This window comes from Rattus norvegicus, chromosome 2, assembly GCF_036323735.1.
Source record: "Rattus norvegicus strain BN/NHsdMcwi chromosome 2, GRCr8, whole genome shotgun sequence".
NCBI lineage: Eukaryota > Metazoa > Chordata > Mammalia > Rodentia > Muridae > Rattus > Rattus norvegicus.
Genome location: NC_086020.1, coordinates 187,944,873 through 187,962,048, shown reverse-complemented (window position 1 = coordinate 187,962,048; position 17,176 = coordinate 187,944,873). Strand labels below are relative to the sequence as shown.

Genomic DNA, 17,176 nt, shown 5'->3' with positions numbered 1-17,176 from the left:
ATCTGCTGTTAGAATACAGTATAAAATCTAGTAGACAAGTAGAGAGGGGTCAGGATAGTGGTTCCCAGCCCTGTGTCTATTAGAGTCACCTGAGAATTTTAAAAGTTCCTATGTGTGGGGTCTACACCTAAGATTTCCACTTACCTCAGTTGGAGGCGGCGGTTAGCCATTAATAGGCGTAGGCTCTTCATCGGGGACATAATGAGCAGCCAGGGGTGATAATCATCGGCCTAAGATCTCAGCTAATCTAGCATAGGACAAGAGCTAAACATACAGTTTGGAGAAAATGCTGGAAACGAATACATAAGAGTTGCAGTCCTGTAGTTAATGTTAGCATGGCCTGGGACAGAGATGGTCTCTACTTTGTCCTGTCGATTGACAGTCTTCAGGCTCTGACCAGGCTTCTGACGACTGAATCAGTAAGTAACTCACATTTTATTGCTGCATGATGCTTTTATTAAAGTTTTATGGAAAAACAAACCCACATTTTTGTGTGTTACATTATACAGTTTTCAGGCAGAGTCTGGTGGTGAGTCACGCGTGGAGAGAAGCTTTAAAGTCTTGACTTGTGTCCGGTTGTGAATCAGTGAAGCAGCTCTGCACGCCGCCATCAAAGGTCACAAACAGCACCATTTAAGAGACTCACACTTACTTAACTGCCTTCAAATTAAGTCACCCCTGCCAAATGACAAACTCAAAGTGCTACAGTGTAAACAACCAATACCCACCAAATCCAAATTCGCCTCGTATAGGCCACCCAGCACAGAATTTAGGACAAACTGATGCTGATGTCTGGCTGTCCTAAAACGCTGGGGAAGGTACTCTACAGAGAGGAATCCAAGATGGCCAACCCCTGCCATAACACTTACTCTAGGTGTCGCCTGACTATGTAGCCCAACACCTACAAATCCCTAATATTTAGTATTTCACATCAAACTTACTGCAAATGTTCTGTGCCACACTTAATTCAAATCAAGTCCACCTAACGTTGGAAGTACAAACATGTTTATTTTGAATGAAGCTTGCTACTTCAAAGCAATGGTGAGAAGAAATCAAGCTGAGACAGATCCACTTTAAAATCCCAGAGGCAGTGGATCCTACAAGAGACTTGTGATTTTTTTTCCCTTTCCTATAATTGAAAAAATAATTGGCTTTTTTACTCCAAACACTTATGTTCACTGAAGAAATCAGTCCTTCAATCTCCAGTTGTGACTGTCACTTAAGGTCAGACAGACTCCTGACCCAGAGTCCTGAAAGACCCTTCCTTCTTCCAGGTCTCATATTCATGAGGAACTGGAGTCTGCAGCAGACAGAAGACAGCAAGAACGTGGCTTTGAGGATTAGTGATGACACATGAACAAAGTATTTATCTGCTCTTAAGCCCCAAGTCACAAGAATACGAGGACAAAGTATCTCTGAGGACAGAGTGAATATCACATACACACATGTGCACGTGCACATACACACCCACACATACAGGGACTATTGCATATTGTTTTGAGGTCAAACATTTAAAAGCCCTGTTTCCCACTTTCAAGTCACATCACTCTAGCAGCATGCATGTAACAGTGACACTTTTCAAAAGGTTTACGTAAGGTCCACCAGGTCTGCAAGAAACCAGAACCTACAGGGGTGGGTGGGACACGGCTCCTCTTAGAAACGGGGAATCTTCCTTTCTACTTCAGACCCAAGAGACCAGGGCTCTTGAAGCTAGCTGTGCCTTCAGGGGTGTGGCCTACATTGGCTAATTCCTACTCAGGTCTAGGTTGACAGGGCATTAATAACCATGGCGCGACAGCTCTTCACACTGTCTAGGTCACGTCCACCTTGAGACCCTGGTGAACCTGTCATACTGATAAGGGAAGTCAAACAGAATGCAGAGGAAAAATAGAGAATAGGGCAACAGGACAAAGACAACAGTTTCTGGGCTGCTAAGTTTTTTGTACAATAAATAAAATCCAAGGATCCAGGTCCTGTCTGCTTGAACTCTTTAAGAGGAAATTTCCAGCGCCGACCCTCCAGTTTCTTGCTATCACCCTTTGGCCCATTCACTGCTTTCCTTTCCTCAGAGCCATTGCTCTACACTACAGGCCTTCTTATGGGCTGGTTTACTCTACCAAGTGACCCTGCAAAATTCTCATAGGCGGGAAAAGAAAAATGTTTTGCCTTCATTTATTTCTGAATTCTGAACCCAACTTCTTACTCTAGAAAACAAGCTGTCCCTTAAAGTAACTAAGACAAAAGCAGTAATCCCTCTGCCCCATCACAAGTGTTTCCTGGTGACAGGGGCAGAGCTCCCCAGGGCCAGGGGCCAGGGCAGGGACAGCACTGTCGAGCCCTTCTGTCTCCTTCATGTCCAGAGAAGGATCTGAAGGTTACCAGCACTGACCCCTCTATCAGCCCGAGAGACTGGAGACAGTGTTCCCCTCCCTTCTACTGCTGCGACTGTGGAGTGAAACTGAGTACACAAACACACAGACCACCCCAGCTCTCACTGTTAACAGGAAGTACAGATAGACAATCCCTCTGTGAAACAATCAAGACTTTGAACCCTCCTAGGTGGCCTGTTTCTAAATCAGCACTGAGAAAAAACAGAAAATAAATAAATAAATAAAACCTCCCAGTGTGACTGAAGAGTCTTAAGTTGATTAAAAACCAAGATGAGACTTTGGTTTTCAAAATGGCACATTATTCAGAAAGCTGACTGGACCACGAGGGTTCTCCACAGAAATGAGGTGGCTTGCGATGGCTGAGGCAGCACTTACTGCCAGGACTCATTTACTTCTCTACTATTCCCTGCGAAACATCCCGTCTTCCTACCCATGCTTGTGCTCGCAGAGGTCTCACAGCTTTCCCCTCCCTTCTACTGCTACGACTGTAGCATTGCTGTCCCAGCAACGTGTGGCAAAGCCAGGAGGTAACTGAACTGACCGGAAGGTCTCTTTCAAACGTGACTGGCCCGTCTCAGGAGACAGGAAGTCTCTCGACCACAAACAGTGCTTGATGTTTGACTTGCATTTATCTGTCAAAGGGAAGTGTCGAGATACTGGAGAATGTTCTCTTTGACTCCTGAGTAGGTTGGAATACTTCTCATTCAGTGGTTATCAGTGACCCCTCTCCCTCATCAGACACATTTAAAACGAAGAGGCAAAAGAAAAAAAAATACTTGGTTAATATTTGGTGTGAAGAGCAGTACCCTACCCTAACCCATGGTTATGAACGCCAGGGCAGTGTCCCTTGCCTTACATGTCTTTAAAGGTAGGGAAGTCCAGTGTGAGCATCCAGTGAGCCCGCATGGACTTGTGTCTAGAGCTGTGCTTGGGCAGCGAGGTGCACACGGCTGGCCACATTAACCCAAGGCTGGAGAGCTGCCTAGACTAGAGAAGAAAATCTTAAGAACCATCTGTCAAGGCCCAAGGTTCTTTAATAGCCCATTAAAATTGATGGATATGCTTTTTTTTTAATTAAAGAAAAATGTAGGCACATAAAAAAACTTTCAGGGATGAAAGATATGGAAGGTTTCCCTAAGTGCAAGCCTGCCTACAAGCTGAGTGCTCTGATAAAGAAAACCGGAGACAGGCCCACACAGCCAATACACAGGACCAACCGAGACACAACGGTGTGCATTTCTTTTCTCTAGATGTTAAAGTAAACTGCAACACACAGGGTTAGGCCTTCACTGAGCTAAAAAGGAGACCCTGGCACCTCAGGCTCTAAGGTGAGGCTCATCCCACAAACTCTTCAAAAGGGTTCCTCGCCCAGTGAGTTTTGCATTACTGGGTCATGTATGAGATCTGAGGGAAGTCATTCCACAGGGTACATAAAATGAGGAGGGTTCTTGTGGAGCAACTAGTGCCATATAAACCACGGTGGATTGTGTCACACAGTGTGGGATACAGAATCAACCCATGCAAGGAAAGCCACCCGCACGAGGCAGCTCTAAGTAGGGCAGTGGCCTGGCACACTCTGACCCTTGGACACCAGTGGTCCAGGACCTCTGCCCAACAAGGATCCTAAGAGTTTGCTATTCTCTCACTTTAGAAAAAGAAGCTTCCGGTACACCCATTCCTGCAGCCACAGCTTCCCAGTCAGGCCCTGGCAACTACCCACAGGCAGAGAGAGTGTGGACAGCTGGGCCAGGAGGCTTCTGGTAACCTTCCTCTCATATGCATATATATGGTTTTGTGTTTCTTAAAATAAACTCCATGAACTCATAAAGCTCTCGTCTGCAATCAAAGGCAAAGCAGAGCTCCTACCAGAGGCTCTGACACACACATCAGCCTCAAAACAAACAGCCTGCCAGGCTCAGAGGAGGCCAGCTCAGTTCAAAGGCAAGGGAGATGCTTCTCCAGAATCCTTGGAGGCAAGGAGTGATATCTCCTTCAGATGGGCTTATACAGCAGCGTGGTGACGTACTTCTTCTTGTAGCGATGGGTTGCGCTAAGGACCATCACACTGTCCTGCAGAGGAGAGGAGCACACACAGCTAAGTCATTCATTTGAATGGGTGGCTGCTGGCTTTTTCTGGCTCTCAGGCTTTCACAGTCACTCATTATTGTGGCAAAATACTCCATCAAGAACACGGTAAGGGAGTGAAGGGTTATTTTTGGCTCACAGTTCTGGAGCACATCACACGTGTGCACAACTGTGTGCAGCATGCTTTCCCCACTTTATCCAGTCCAGGGAATGGTCTGCTAACATTTAAGATGGGTCTTTGTATGCCAATTAATGTATTCAATATAATTTCCCCGTAAGTATGCTCAGACTCCTGTCTCTGGCTGTCCTAAGTTTTTTTTTTTTTTTTTTTCAAGTTGATAACACTACCAACACATTTACTTTTAAAGAGACAACTTAAGGGGTTGGGGATCTAGCTCAGCGGTAGAGCGCTTGCCTAGCAAGCGCAAGGCCCTGGGTTCGGTCCCCAGCTCCAAAAAAATTAAATAAATAAATAAAGAGACAACTTGAAATAAAAGAGGCTGGTTTTGGGGTTGGGGATTTAGCTCAGTGGTAGAGCGCTTGCCTAGCAAGTGCAAGGCCCTGGGTTCGGTCCCCAGCTCCGAAAAAAAGAAAAAAGAAAAAAAAAAAAAGAGGCTGGTTTTGCTGTCAAATCTAACTCAGTTCCAGTCTTAGTTCCTGTTGTGGTGTTGGTTGGTATTCCTGAATAATTTATTCAGTGGTCTCTACATCCCCCCTGCCCACCTTAACTCTTCTGTACAAAGGCTAGCAGTCCCCAGTAGCTATTCTCTGACACATACAGGAAGGTTATGAAGAAATTCTAAGTTACTACTTTATTCCGCTTCCCATTCCAAATTATACTAATGGTCTCAAGCCTAGCAACAAAAACAAATGTGCCAGCAACCATTCCCAGGACGAAATGTCAACTGTAGTAAGGGAAACAGTCCTTCTCAACACTCATTTGTGAGCCCCAAAGCAGGTCCAATGGCCACTTAGTGCCCAGGATGAACTGCAAACATCCTCTCTGACCTGGACAGAGTTGTGGATTTCCTATTCTCCCTTAAAGGAAATCTCAGACGTCCAATCTGCGGGTCAATTCCAAATGGCTGAACAACTGAAGAACACAAAGTCAAGCTGACCCAACAGGACTGTCACTTGTACTACAAGCCACACAAAGGAGCAAAGGCGCCAACTGCCAGGATGTTCTCCAGAGCACCGGTCACAGGAGACAAAACTCAGTCACATCTCCAAGAACCCCAGAAGTCCATTGCAGAGACCACTGCGGCTTGCTGTCTTCCTTCATCCTAGACTCTCTGATGAACGTGTCTCACACACACAAGCACTCTGGCTAGACTGTGCTGACAGCTCATGGCTGACACATAGCCTACCAAGGGGGAAGTAAGGCAGACGCATCCCTGCTCAGGAGAGCTGTAGACTGGAGAGCAGGTGAGAGAAAGGTGAGCAGACCTGTGTGGTGACAGACAGGAAAGCTCACAGGCAAAGCTGAGAGGTCAGAACCTCAGGCCTGTCTTATATTCACTGGCAATCTGACTTCACTGAGTCTTAGTCTCTATAAGACAGGGGTCAAAAATAATAATACTTACCTCTCAAGGTTACCGTAAAGATGAAATTCAGCAAGTTAATATTTTATATATGACCACACTCTTATTAAAGTCAGCTCTATTAGAAGTGAGGCTGAATCTCTTTGCTCTAGCTGCACATTTAAGAAATACGAGCAGCTTATAGGGAAACTACAGGGAGCACCCTGCATGTGCTTATGCCCAATCTCTGGGGATGAGACCACTCAATCTGAAGGCTCACCACTTCTCCAAGGAGTTCAGTGTGTAGACAGTCACAGAACTACACATTTATGTCAACAGCCAAGTCACAAAGACACTAAAGCAATGGAGAAACCAAGGGGTGGGAAATAGGAACCTCCAGTCAGGAATCCCTTCCTACGTAAGAGATGGAAACACCTGGGCAGACACAACTAGGACGCGGCCAGGCAGCTTGACGCCCCATTTTAAAAGGTAAAGTTTATGTCTCATTCAAGCATTTGTTGAAGGAAGCAGATGCTGAAGTTTGTTCTGCAGATGGGATCCAGCCACTATGAACTCAAGCTTAAGTAAAGAGATGAGACAAAGGGTCCAGCCACCCAAGGGAACTTAGAAGCAGAAAGGCCCCATGACTGACAGCTCAGCCCGAACACAGACCAGAGACTAAGGTTTAAACTCAACAGCCTTCGAGTCAGGAAGAGACAGCTCCCCTATACTCTCTCAGTGCCAGGCGCAGCTTTAAAAGCAGCAGCGAGTGAGTTACCACTGATGAGCTTGAGGGACCCTTACCCTTCCACTTGGGAGGCTGTGGAAGACCAGGGCTACCACTTACCTTAATGGACAGCGCATAGAGATGGTTCAGCATAACATGATTGGGCTCAGGAAGTAAGGCTGGGTCACACTAGGAGAAAAGACAACCCCCCAAATGTGACTAACGAAGAAAAACCAAACAGTGTACTCTCTAGACTGTTGAGAACTCTAAATAGGATCACTTTGTCTCCTACAAGTCATGCATTCCCAGACCAGAAAATCAAAAAATCCCTAGTCTAGGGCAGAAATGCTAAGCCCCAACATCTGCTAATTTTCTTTAAGAGAATTTAAAACGAAAACTTTGCTTAGAAATATAGATGGTTTGGGTTAAAGGGAAAAAAATCTTCCTAGGAACTATCAATTATCAACTAAGTGAAACCGTGGTTAAAAATATTTAATATAAAGTTGTGAATTTCTGTATATCCCCAATGAGAGTACCCCTTATTTTGGGTTATAATATAAGTCACAATACAGATCAATTCTAGCAGTTTGGTTCTGATTTAACCAGAAACAGAAACATCCATAAATTCTGCTACTGGTACCTAAAGAAGTTACAGTTCAATCTAGGAAAAGGAAGCCCCCATGCACAGATGCACACATGGTCTTATCACCGTAATTATGACACATCTTTGTCATAATTCTAGCCCAATGTTACTAATTCTGGCCTTGATGGTCCTAGAGATCCCCAGATGCTCTAGCAACCTGCTCAGTATACTCACTGAAATATTAGTGTCCTTGTTAAGAATAACTTGGAGGAGGTGAGGGGGCAGGATGGGTGGGGATTTGAATCTCTCCTCAGATCGAAACACATACATTTCTTGACCATAAGGCCCTGGGGGTGAGCTGGACAGGTCTGAAAAATATTTATGCAAATGTGAAGGAAAGTTGAAGGTTAGTGAGAATGCATGGGGAAGCTTGCATTGCGGCCACTAATCTTAAATGCAGTACAAGTCCTGGAACGCAAGAACCTGTGGCCTACTGGAACTGGCGCTGTCAGGCTGGAAAGGAAATCAACCTCCACATGGACCAGGAAGCTTTCCCACAAGGGAACATGATGTAAGGAAAAGCTGAGCGGTCAGGACCTAGGCTCAAGGAAACCAACCCATTTGTCAGCCATCTGACCTTGGACAGATCCCTTTGATATGGTCAGTGTGTTCATTCACAGATAAATATCTTCCTAACCTTCAATGCTTTAGGGGAAATAAAAGTGACAGTGGTTAAAATGGTGTTGTGGACTCAGTGTGAAAAGATTAGATTCCATATTTTTCCCTACCAAAGCCACAGACAACAATGTTACACACTATAAGTGTACAGTGATTGCAGTGGACAGAACAAATGCAGATGTAATCAAGAAAGTACAGATGTCCAACCATAATGTGACACACTTCATACTCACTGGGATGGCTGCCACTGAAATGGCAAATATTGGCAAAAATGTAGAGAAACTCGAAGCTTCAAACTACAGAACTCCCACTGTGGGCAGATATGTACAATAGTATAGACACTTTGGAAAACAGTATGGTTGTCTTCAAACTGTTAAACTTTGTAACCCAGTCATTCATTACAGTACATTACTGGATGTAACACCTAAGATAAAATGTAAGCCCACACAAAAGCCTGAGCATGAGTGTTCATAATCAATATTTATGATGGCTCCGAAGAGCAAGCAAAACCCAAATGTCTGTCAACAATGAATGGAGAACCACAAAGGGACTGTCATACCATGCACTTCTGCTCAGCCATAAACAGAGGCAAAGTACCGACACTTGTTTCAACAAGGACGAGCCCCGGAGCCTGCTAGAGTGAAAGAAGCCACACAGTGTCTGGTTACATTAGAGGAGGTGCCCGGAACAGGCAGATCAGGCAGCAGACTCTTGGTGACAGGCGCAGGGCCAGGAGGAAGGGATGGAGGCAGTCCATATTTTGAGGTGACAACAGTTCTAAAACTCGATATACTAAAAAAAGCATGGATAAATTGTACAATATAAAAAGATGTGTTTCGTGGTATCTGGATTATACTTTAAAAATGAAAAGGTTAAATCTATAAAATTAAATGAACTATGTTTTCACTGTTTTAACATTTTTACATTATAGCTCCAGAGAAAACATTCTAGTAATGGTTCACTTTAATAACTCAGATTTGCTTCAACATATAAGGTAGAACAATGCTGTGTTATTAAACAAAACCTCAAAAATAGACAGAACAGAGAACTTTTCCAGGAATTTTCAGTTGTTCTGGTCACTTTATCCACAAAGCACCATTGGGAGCTAACACAGGGCAATGTTCTCTCATCCTTTCTACTGAAAGGACAAGATGAATGGTGAAAAGTCACACACACGGCCACACTCACTACCTGCACGCCCCTAATTAACGTCTCCGCCTCACACCACTGGCTTAGGAAACCGAGTGACCTAAAGTGTGTGTCCTCCAGCTACACCTTCATGACTCATTGCCATACCCACTGGTTACTTGCAGATCATAAGATAATCACAGATCTAGTGGCCTCAGAAACCTTTTAAGACCACTGCCCCTCCCGCCAGTGAGGATGCTCAGGTTGACTTTCTGAGGTTATAACTAAATCTAAGTAGGTAGTTACTGTGCTGTGGACTATTTGTCCCCTGTCCTAGAGATTCTGCTATGGGGTCTGCCTCAGTTATTATGACTGAGGCTCACTGAGGGTCCAAGCCCGTGAGTTTACTGCTGGGAGCTGGAGTACAATGGCATGACTAGTAGCAGAGGCAGGCTTTGCAAACAAGGGCCTTGTCTCATTTTCTTTGCTCAGCGGATAAAGTGTGCAGCTCTCCAGGCAGGCACACCTCCCACCATACAGTAACAAGACAATGTGCCTCTGCTGTCGGAGTGAACAAGCACTTAGAAAGACCTGGGGGAAGGAGTACACATGAAACAAAACATCCAGGACTGTCCCTGCAGATTCAATTCTACATAGAGCAACTATTGGTTTGGTTTTTTTTCTCACACTCCCTCAGTGACAATTATAGTTGTAGGCTCTCATAAAATCATAATTGCCAGTTGAGCTCCCAAACTAGCTGATTCAGGTTAATAAGACAAACTAGACGCATCTAGCCTCTACAGGTAATATCACCAGATGCTCACGGAAAGTGTGAAATCTTACTGGAAATAGCATTTGATACCGCAGACTACTGGTGGATTACATAAAGGTAAAATGGAGAACAGTGTGTCAGAGTAAGAAAGGCAGACATTATACACATGGGACTTGTGTGCAAGCATGTGTGCACACATGTGTGTGTGTGAGATTATAAGATTCCGAGAAAAACATGAAAATGCAAAATAAAACAAGAAACCAGTTTGGGGAAGGAATATGCATTGTAAGAAAGACATAGCAAGAGAAAGCAATAGGATAATATTACCTCGACATGATGTCTCGGAGCTTTCCATAGAATCTAACTTTAAAGCATCAAATACTTCAAAATCAGATTTCTTGACATGGATCAAATTATTAATTGTGCCAAGCTGACTGGTAACCACAGGCTGAAACAGTGAAGAAATATAAACAAACAAATAAACAAACAAATAAATAAATGAAATAAAATTGGATTCCCTTTTAAATCTATATCATCACCCAAGTGCCCCTCTACTTTTATGACAAGTCCCTAGTAGGAAGCCTGTTGCCCACTGAACTGGAGGGTAGTGAGTCACAAGGAAGCCACTGAGGCTCCGTTGCAAATCCAGGCCTTACCTCTGATGGATCATGAACCCACTGTCCATCCACAAAGAACTTGTACTGGTGCTCTCCCTCGGGAAGATCCAGGATGGCAACAAAGTCATTATGACTAGAGAAGAAAACAGAAGGTCAAATAGGCCAAGTTCCTTAAGAAGACAGAGTGTGAAAAAGTAAGAGGAAATGATGGGGCTACTACAATGGCCTCCTAAGGCTTCCTAAGCTACAGTCCTTGTGCTCACCTCACCCCACGGTACAAATCCATTCTCTGCCTCTGTATCAGTCAACACATGTGCTTGTCAACCTCTCCCACTAACTCTGTTCTCCATCACGTGTGTGTGTGTGTGTGTGTGTGTGTGTGTGTGTGTGTGTGTGTGTGTGTTGGGGGCGGGGAGGGGAGTGATTGCCAAAATGTTTAGATTTCTTAGAGCTAGGGAGTTGTGCTCAGCCACTATGAGTGCTTGTTGTAAGCTTCAGGGCCTGAGTGTGAATCCATGGAAAAAGCTGGGCATGGGTACACACACACACACACCCCTCTGTAACTCTAGCACTGGGGGAGGGGGCGGGGGCAGGGCAGAGACAGGCAGACCCCAATCAACTGCTGACCAGTAAAACTAGTTGAAATGGAGATATTGTGGTTCAGTGAGATTGTCTCAAGGCAACAAGGCTGAAAGCCACAGAGGAAGATTCTTGGGGCTTACTGTGGCCTTCACATGCACACATATGGGTACACATGTCTGCATGTACATGCATGCACATGTACACACATACACACAAACACACGTTACACACAAAGCAGTATTCACAAATATGATTAACATAAAAGATAGGTTTGGGTTGGGAATATTTCAGGGTACCCTTTCCATAGTTTGGTGAGTCTTTTCTGGAAAATGACCCCATTATGTAGAGGGTCACTCTGACAACCACTTACATCATTCACTACTGTGTTGTCAGCGATAACTGGCATTATACCTAGAATGTCACAATGTATTTTACTTTAATACAGAAATCAAAGCAACAGGATTAGTGATTTCCAGGCTTCCTCCAGACAGGAAATGGCTTGAGAAGCACGGTCCTGAATGGCACACACACAGTGCTGTTAGAAACTCCTGAGGCCCTCTCTCTTCTTAAAAGGCAATCGGGCTGGAGAGATGGCTCAGCGGTTAAGAGTGCTGACTGCTCTTCCAGAGGTCCTGAGTTCAATTCCCAGCAACCATATGGTGGCTCACAGCCATAATGGGACCCGATGCCCTCTTCTAGTGTGTCTGAAGACAGCTACAGTGTACTCACATAAATTAAATAAATTATAAAAAAAAAAAAGGCAATTAGGTGCCGATTCCTGCATGCTGCAGACTCAACAGAATGCCTGTCCTCACCTCTTAATCAGAGGGATCTTGGTGCTCCAATTGTTGAAAGACCCAGAGATGAAGACCTCCTTGCCCCCTTCAGACCAGCGGATAACAGTAGGCCGGGCCTGCTGGGTGGGCTTCACAGAATCATCCAAATCCTGCTGCCAGGGTACAAACTCTTTGTCCCCAGGGAGCTGTAAGAAGGAGTAGGTCATCCCTAGAATAAATTATGACCCAAGGGTTTTTAAGATGTCCCAAAGGTTTTTAAGGGGCATTAAATTAGGCTTCAACTAAAGTGAGACAGCCCAAATTCAGCAACTAAATCAGAGAATGAACAAACTATAGAAAAGAACTATGGCTCACATCAGTCTCCTCAGAGAGCCTTTGGATCACCCAAAACCCTTCCTTCAGACTACCAGTTCAGCTTGTATGCAGGCAATTAGGATATGCTCCTGAACACCTCATAAGGAACTAGAAGAAAGTATGGTTCTTTAAAAGAAAATTAAGCCAGCTACATGTTTTTCAGAGGCAAACAGTTCTCTGGCAGTTACAATTAAAGTTAGAGATACCAAAATTCCTAAGTAACTAACAATGCTGTTTAGCTACTTGGTTGTACAATAGGGCATTAAAATTTAAAGGGTTGGAGATGTAGTTCAGTGCAGAGCACTTTCCTACCGAGTCTGAGGCCCTGAGTTTCATCTCTAGCACCATCATCCATCAATCGACATGAATTCGGAAACCACATCACTGACCCGGTAGAGCTGAAGTGGTTATGAAACCTTACTTGCTTACTTAGGCCAGGTTCATAAAATCACCTCAGGACGATACATGACATCCTGGAGCTCTAGGAGCACAAGATCAAAAGCAGCTTCCTTGAGCAAAAGCAGTTCCATTACTTAATGGGATTTATAGGGTTCCGAGGCCATCCTTCAGGACAGGCGTGGGCCAACCGCAGCCGTGAGCCAGACTGCTTTTACAAAGCTTCCGTTTGGAAGCAGCCATGCACGTGTGTACCTGTCATCTACAGCTCACTGCCACCATGCAGACCTGGGAGATTATGACCCTAAATTATGTGTATTAGTTGGCCTTTTACAGAAAAGGTTTACTCACCCCTCCTATGGAATGGCTTCACTGGCTGGTAAATAAGACTGCATGGTACCAGGTCAAGCATGGGTTAGAGTAAGGAAAGTCTAGCTCGTTTATTTGGGCTTTCCCCTGCTTTTTCCAAAATACAAAAAGTTTACCTTCCATTCTGTGTCTCGATAGTCCTTAAGACTACAGTACAACTACAAACCAAAGCAAATGGAAAAGGAAAAGGAAGGGACTTTTACATTATTCAAGGGACTGGATTGAGACAAAACTTTGGCCTCTGTAATCTCAGAGCAATGCACTGGGGCTGACAGTTGCATTGGGAATGTTTCCATAAGCCTCAAAACAACCCTCAAGTCTGAGTCCCGCAAAGGATTTTGTGAATATATTTTTTTAAAAAGCCTTCAGGTAACAGCACTCTTATCACGTTACAATAAACAAGGAGAAGCATTTCTTATTTTTCTCTAGGGGGTCAAGTTCTCACTGTGGTCCAGACTGGCAGTGATCCTCCTCCCGCTCTGAAACAGCTGAGATCACAGCTGTGAGGCACCATCATGTCAGCTTTAAACAGTCACCTTTTGAGGTACGTCCTAAAATGTTAGAAATACTACTTGTTGACCTGTTTGAAATCTGTTTCAGAGTGGTTGGTAGGGGAATGGCTTGGATCACAGAGGCACAGTCATTTAATGACCTTTTAGCACCATTTAAAACGGGTGACATATACGTAGTTCATTTCACTGTTCATTTTATAAGTGTGTCAGATTTCCCATAAGGTTTTTAAAGCATTCTTGGGGGATCCGGTCATACAAATAGGACTGAGGAGCACTGAGTAAGACTATTAATAAGCCTGACCTTTGAAACAAAGATGCCCCCAACCCTACTATTCTTATCAATTACTTTTATGACTTAAGGATTTTCAGTTTAGGATTTGAAAACTCCAAACTATTAATATGCCTGGCTTTGGAGCAAAGCCCTTCCACTTATGACATGACATTTCTGTGGTAGGAGTGACTGCAGCTGACTAGCAGAAAAACTGTTTACTGGAGTTAAACCCTCAGCGAAACCATCAGAACAGCAGCAAACCAGCAATTCAAATTACGGCCTGCAAATGTTTAAGGAAATTTAGTGTGGAGAGGGAGAGTACATGGGCTATGAAGTTTTCTGTCTGGGTAAGACATGGGTAATTGTTTGAACTACTTTTCTCATCTCACAGCAAGATGTGAGGGAAAGAATGATCCAGAACAGGCCTAAACGCACACAGAGCAGCCTGGCTCTTATTCAGGACACCAATTACTGCAGTCACAGTTTGACTGTACCCAAATCCTGAGTCATCAATGTAGGAACGAGCAAAAATACACGGCCTGTCTGTCACCCTGGACAAGCTTCGGAGAAGAAAATCTAGGCTGAGTGCAGGGCCCAGATAATGAGGAATCCTAGAGGAGAGGAAACAGGGAAGAGGGAACCCCAAGAAATGGCGTTCTAAATCAGGATCGAAGAAAATATGGTATATAATCCAACATTCATGTGCCATCAAAGCGGTAAATAAAACTCTTGTTTACTATCTTAAGTCTCAGTTCACTGGGGTGAGAAATGTCAAACACACCCCACCACCCCACCCAAAAACCACCCGAAGGCTTTTCTTTTTCACTTCAGAGAGCCGACCAGGAGAAATTAAATGTATTTAACGCTGACATTTCTAAAAGTAATTAGGAACATTAGAGTAGTAATCACACTGCTGTCAGCTCCGTCTGGCTCTTCTTTTGGGTGACCAAAAGTGGCCTCTGGCTGAAAGTCTGTGGAATTGAGAGCAAAAGTCTTCAGGGCATGAGAGGGTGGTTTTGAGCCTCGGGAACATTTTGAAGTACTTCTGAGGAGTGAAGGGAAGTAAGTTGCTCTCCAGGGAAGTGCAGCAAGGTGTGCAAAACGCTCAGCTACATTTTAAAACGGCACTGTTTTTTCCTTTTTTAAAAAAACTGAGCCATTAACCAAATGATGTCCTGTACTGATTCCCAAGACTAGGGGAAAGTATTCAAATAATCAAGTGATGGCTGCTCAGCCACACAACGGTGAACGAGGATGGAGGAGGGATGCAGAGCACTTACGAGAGAGCAAGAACGAGATCTACACTGAGACATTTTCAGGGAGAAGAAACCATCTAGCTATCTTGAGGGCAATTGAGAAACTGAGCTCGTATCAAGAGCTCAGACAATGCACCCTTCGAAGTTTCCACCCGCGCTCACTACCTATTCTTCCTGCAAGCTCTAGAACAGGGCAACCTGCACGTACAACCAAGGATGGGGCGGGCAGGGGATGGGTCTTTGGTACCCGTCCTAAAAGGCTGGCCCACAGATTACTCAAAGCAGCAGGAAAACAACTCCGCGCCTCTATCCTAATTTGAGGTAGTACCTACCAGGAATTAGCACCCAACATTTCTGTCCGCGCACTAGCCTTCTAATTTAAAAGCCCATAACCCTTGAGAATGAGGAAGAACCAAGAAGGGCGGAGCAGCCCGCAGCCCCGCTACCTCACCTTGGAGTCCGGCAGGCTGAAGACGCTGGGGTCGTCGGTGCTTCCCACCATGATCTTGTGCTCCTTGCCGGGGCCATGGCCGCCACCCTCAGCTCGAGCAGCCTTGGCACCGTGGCGCTCCCCGGACACCCGCTCACTGGTGGTGTTTCCCATGGCTGCAGCTCGAGTCCGGGGCAACCTGCCGCGGGGAATGACACCAGGCGGGGAACACCCCCGCGGCCGCGTCAGGAGCGCCCCGGCCCCGCCCCTGCGCCCGGGAAGGGAATCCCCGCCGCAGGAGACCGCGCCCGGGGTCCCCTCCCTTACCCGCTTCACGGACGCCTAAGCTCGGAGAACCGGCTCCAGGAGCCCTCGCTGCCCCACAGCCCGGGTCCCGCACACCCCCACGCCGCTCACCTCTGGCGATGCGCTCCGGGCTCGCGTGGCTACACGCACGCCGGCTGTTCGGCGTACAAGGAGACCAATAAAGTTATTGAAATTGAAGCCGCGCCCCAAGCCAGCGAACCGGGTTTCCTCCTAAAATGGCTACAAGGCCGGCGACGCGGTACCGCCTCTGCCTCTGGCCCCGCCCACAAGGCCTCTTGTTCCACCCCCTGCGCTCCAGCCCCGCCCCCTCCTCAGCCTCGGTCGCCTGCCTCTCTAGCCACCAGCACTTAGGCCACCTCTGTGGTGGGTGCGTGCGCAGCTCCGGCTTGGGGCGGAGCGGAGGGTGGGGTCGGGGTTGGGGCTGGGAACGACCCGCCTAGGTTGTGATAGCTGGGCGCGCCTTGCCTTCCTAAGCATTTTGTCTATCCGTGGCACACGCGCTTATTAGAAAAGCCGAAACCGAGGCCTCTCCGTGCCCTAGGTGCAGAATTAGAACCTGTACTTTATCAAACAACTTGACAGCGGTGCATAGCGGATCCACATTCGAGTGGTTTTCATACTCCGCGTAGACCTCTACAAAGCAACCTCTTTTTAGTTGTTCCAGGAGGTATGAAATAAAGAATGGGACAGAGAATTGACGAGACACGTGATGGCAGGTACTGGCATAAGGCTTACTTCTATGTGGTACCCAGCTCATCAAAGTGGTGTTTGTTCTCTTACTGTGATTAGCTGCGGGGATGCTTGCATACAGCGAAAGAGTGAAGTTTAGTCAAGGAGTCAAAAGGGGAATTGAGAGCACAGGGTAGTCTGGGAAAATATTGAGGGAGTATTGATTTGAAACCAGTCGGCTAGAAGTGAAGACAAAATAGGCTGGTGGAGGGCCCAGTGGGGTCAAAGGACTCTGGATACAGGAGAAGCTGGGTGAGCTGAGACAGTGAGAGAGGTATCCTCTGAGAGTATCGTGTTTGCCACTGAGGTTTCAGTGCTCCTGAAGTCATTAGCATTGGCAGTATCTTAGATCCGATCAAGGGTGTAGATTGATGAGATGAGGCAGACCATAAAGCCATTAGAGTTAAGAAGGTTATAGGGGAGCCTAGTGAGATGCCGCCGTGGTTAAGAGCACACGTTGCTTTTACAGGACACGGGTCTGGTTCCCAGCACCCACAAGGTGGCTCACAACCATCTGTTCCAGGGGATCCAACACCTTCCCGTGCACATACAAACATGCAGGCAAAACACTCAAATACAGATTAAAATTTTTGAAAACTAAATAATAAAAAGGAACAGTGAGATAGCAAAGAGAGTTGGAGGTCTACCTTAAC

The 17,176-nt window shown here is 45.7% G+C and overlaps 1 protein-coding gene across 7 annotated transcripts; it reads right to left on the bottom strand.

The window, feature by feature from the left end:
• Nucleotides 1-433: 433 nt before the first annotated feature.
• Prkab2 (protein kinase AMP-activated non-catalytic subunit beta 2) lies at nt 434-16,041 on the bottom strand. 7 transcript variants are annotated; one of them, XM_006233011.4, is made up of 8 exons: nt 15,885-16,040; nt 15,489-15,666; nt 11,898-12,064; nt 10,540-10,633; nt 10,211-10,331; nt 7,540-7,673; nt 6,843-6,911; nt 434-4,460 (listed from the first exon to the last, which is right to left on the bottom strand). In XM_006233011.4, exons 2-8 carry the CDS (start codon nt 15,639-15,641, stop codon nt 4,383-4,385), a joined length of 816 nt encoding a protein of 271 aa, XP_006233073.1. In that variant the 5' UTR covers nt 15,642-15,666; nt 15,885-16,040; the 3' UTR covers nt 434-4,382.
• Between the last annotated feature and the right edge of the window lie 1,135 nt (nt 16,042-17,176).